Raw genomic sequence first — 3,666 nt, 5'->3', positions numbered from 1 at the left:
AAACCCATCAAGGGTTCTGGCGTCAAACTGAAATCCTCCCTCCCTTCCTCTGCCCTCGAAGGCTCAGATAAACTTTAACTAACAAGTGAAATTTGAGTCTCAAAGTGATGGCACATAAGAAGAACAGTATAGTGTGATTTCGCCTGTCTGACTGTTGGTTAAATAAGGCGTATTCTTAAGAGGAATGGATGACCTAACATGACTCCACATTGTCTGCCCCAGTCTTAGACTCGCAGCTAAAGACCTGAGTCAGCCCCATGCAGTGTGAGCAGCACACCCGTCACACTAGTGTGTTACCAAAGACTAGACTTTACCAGGATCTGATGTCACTTTTAAACATAGGATAAGCTACTATGGATTTATGGGTAGGCCTGCCTTTTTAACTCTGTAGCCTACTCTTTTCTTATTAAAATTGGAAACTGAGAGAAATTATAAGAAGAATTTACCTTTGTGATGCCACTGACATGTGAACAAATATATTTTATTGATCAATGCATCACATGCTGCTTTGATGTGTAAAGTCATTTTTGAACAAAGAATGAGGTATACCAAACTAGTTTACTAAAGTAATAGCCCTGGTTGGTTTCAGAAAAAGTTGTGGCGCCCACTATATGTGGCAGCAGGCAATTATACTCTTGTTGATCAACCATGAATTTCTTTAGAAACCTTTAACACCTCTTCCACTGAAGCATGGCTTCAAACGCAAATGTCATCATCATAAAACATGATGATTGCGCACAAGAAAAGGCTATTCTAACATATTCAAAGTTATGCAGTAGTATACACAAAACATGCTTCTTTGCTATTGCCAAATAAAAATAGTTGCTGGAATTTACTTTTCTCACTAGGGGAGGGACTCTGCAAGAATCCAGAAAATAAATACACTCTTCCTGTCAGCTTGCCAGTTACCGGCAGCAAGAGGCGGAGTCTCTGAGCACATAAGAGCTTGGGCCGCTCAGTGCTCCTCGGCAAAGCAAGCTCTAACAAACCGAGGCAAGGGAACTACCCGAAAGACTATTAAAACAAGCCGAAGACATTTTACACAACTGACACAAGTAAACTGCCATAGGCCTGTATCCGACGTTACGATATTTGGATATCACACAAAGGAGCGACTTTGAACAAACGAGCAACTTTGGACAGGTGAGAAGCAGTTTTTTTCTTTATTTACTTCAAACACTAGTTTGCAGCAGTTACTGTATGGCAGCATAAGACGTAAAGGCGCTATAAATGCTAGGCTATAATGTTGTTTCTGATTTGTTTCTGATACTGCCATGGTGTTGAATGGCATGCATGTTGCGCAACCGGGATTACGCTGTTCTTACTGGAACTGACCGTGGTGCCTGCGTCCCGAGGGCAAATTACACACAAGTAAAAGTTTCCGGGAAATGCGCTCATAAATTAAACAGGGGTTATATGGTTCACATTAGGCTTAGTGGAACGGAGACTCAAAATGACTTGAAATAAATTGTTATATTTGTGAGTCACCTAAGACCAGCAGATTGTAAAGAAGTTTTCCTGCAAAGTAAATCTAAATTATACTTGGTACATCACCCTAGCGTCTGTATGGCAAAAGTCTTTTAAAGTTTTATTTCTGTGATGTTTCACTGACATCTCTCCTCTCTTATTCACAGGTGTCTTATTCACAGACCTCCTGTCCTCCTTGCCCTCTGTGACCTCTTGGAGACCTTTATTTGACCTACCTTCATCTGTCTACGTGGTGCCCTGTGTGCCCCCCACAGGCTGTTACAGAGTGGGACGCAGCGCCATGGTAACTCACAGCAAGTTTGTCTCCGTCATGAGCAGCCGCCCCTTGGACTCGACAAGCATGAGGCTGCACCAGCGCTACAAGACTTTTAGCTCCAAGGCTCAGTACCAGATGGTCCTCTCCACTTTGCACAAACTCCAGGAGAGTGGCTTCTACTGGGGAGCAATAAGTGGCAAGGAAGCCAATGCCATGCTGTCTTCTGAGTCCACGGGTACTTTCTTGGTTCGGGACAGTTCTGATAACCGGCACCTCTTCACTTTGAGTGTCAAAACTGCATCTGGCACCAAGAACCTGCGCATACAGAGTGATGCTACATCTTTCTTCCTACAAACGGACCCTAAAAATGTCCAGTCAGTACCTCATTTTGACTGTATCCTCAAACTTGTTCACTACTATATGTCACAAAGCAAGCGTGGTGGGACCATGTACTACATTTACTCTGGAGGTGAGAAGATCCCCTTAGAGCTGGTGAAACCACTGTCATGTAGCTTGTCCACATTGCAGCATCTGTGTAGAAAAACTGTCAACGGGCATCTGGACATTTCTTCCAAAAGAGACCAGCTGCCTCACCCACTCAAAGATTTCCTGCAAGAATATGATGCACCTATCTAGATTAATGGGACTCATTGAAAGAACTTAACTGGGAATTAAAAAAATAAAAGGCTGGTTCCAAGGAATGGAAAATACAGCCTTAAGAGATTGGGCTTTCCAAAGAAATGTTCCTCCATGTTTGGGAAGTGGATCGAAAGAGCAACTCCCCACAGAGGCGCTATGTGGAGTGAGAGAGAAACCCAGCAATGACGTATAAGTTACAGTCAGCTGTCGCAGTGACACAGAGCTTCCCTCTTCTGCTGCTAGCAATTTAGACTGTACCAGTGAAGCCACCCACACAAGAAGACAATCTAATGATAGACTGAATCACATTTGGTTGATGTGTGTGACCGTAAATATGACTCCTGTTACCTAGTGTCTTGTGGGAATGGACACTAGTCCTTTTGTGCCAAATTAACATGAAAAGGGCTGATTTTTGTTGTTAAGTGTTGAAATGTACTTATAAATGTAGAGGTGTATGCCAAATATCCCTGAACACTTTGGGGTTATAACATATTTGGATCTTATTTGTTTATGATCCACCCAAAACCAGAGGAAATACACCACAATAGCACAGACAAGATTCCTCATTGGGAATAATTGAATGTATTAGTCAGTGTTTCTCCTTGTGTGGAGATGAAATAACACATGTTAGTTTTATTTTATTTTTTTCTACAAGCAATGTTTACATGAAGGGAGGCTTAATTCTGATGAATCTGACTGTCTTTTATAAAGATACACTTATCCAGCTAGTGGCTGTGAATGCTTGAAGATATTTTAAAAGTTTGACAAAGCAGTGAGACTGATACAACTTTGCACTTATTTATATTTTACATTTCCATAATTTATAATAAAACTACTATTTTTTATACTAAATCTCTTGTTTTCCCTTGTCTTATATCTATGACAAAACACTTCGTAAGAATCATCGGCCTGTTTTGGTGAGCTTATTTAAATGTCTCATGAGATATTAGACTTTGTGGCTTTATTACCCAACATGCTCACACATGCATGTGTACAGAAATTTTGTAGAAATTCTCAGAAAGTCCCACACCCAATACAGCACAAAGAAGTGCAGTCAGTACATGCCCTTTATTCCAGAGAATGAAAGAAGCATGTCATCATGACTGTTTGCATTATGTATGTACAAAAACATTACACAAAGTTCTGTCTGTAACATAAGAACGGTTTATCAGTGTCAGTCTGTGCCGGAGTTATTTTATTTTTAGAAATGGATATCCCGTACTCCATCAGCCTGTTTCCTCAGTAAGATCAGGCTTATTTATTCATGTGTGTATATATATGTA

The 3,666-nt window shown here is 40.9% G+C and overlaps 1 protein-coding gene across 1 annotated transcript; it reads left to right on the top strand.

The window, feature by feature from the left end:
- The first annotated feature begins 834 nt into the window (after positions 1 to 834).
- LOC110167423 (suppressor of cytokine signaling 3-like) lies at positions 835 to 3,235 on the top strand. The gene is made up of 2 exons (XM_020932776.2): positions 835 to 1,143; positions 1,635 to 3,235. The coding sequence occupies exon 2, from the start codon at positions 1,769 to 1,771 to the stop codon at positions 2,378 to 2,380; it is 612 nt and encodes a 203-aa protein (XP_020788435.1). The 5' UTR covers positions 835 to 1,143; positions 1,635 to 1,768; the 3' UTR covers positions 2,381 to 3,235.
- Positions 3,236 to 3,666: the final 431 nt, after the last annotated feature.

This window comes from Boleophthalmus pectinirostris, unplaced genomic scaffold (genome assembly GCF_026225935.1).
Source record: "Boleophthalmus pectinirostris isolate CB_2022bp ecotype Guang Dong unplaced genomic scaffold, ASM2622593v1 HiC_scaffold_17, whole genome shotgun sequence".
Classification (NCBI taxonomy): domain Eukaryota; kingdom Metazoa; phylum Chordata; class Actinopteri; order Gobiiformes; family Gobiidae; genus Boleophthalmus; species Boleophthalmus pectinirostris.
The sequence above is the reverse complement of the archived record's forward strand: the minus strand, read 5'-3'. Positions and strand labels throughout refer to the sequence as shown.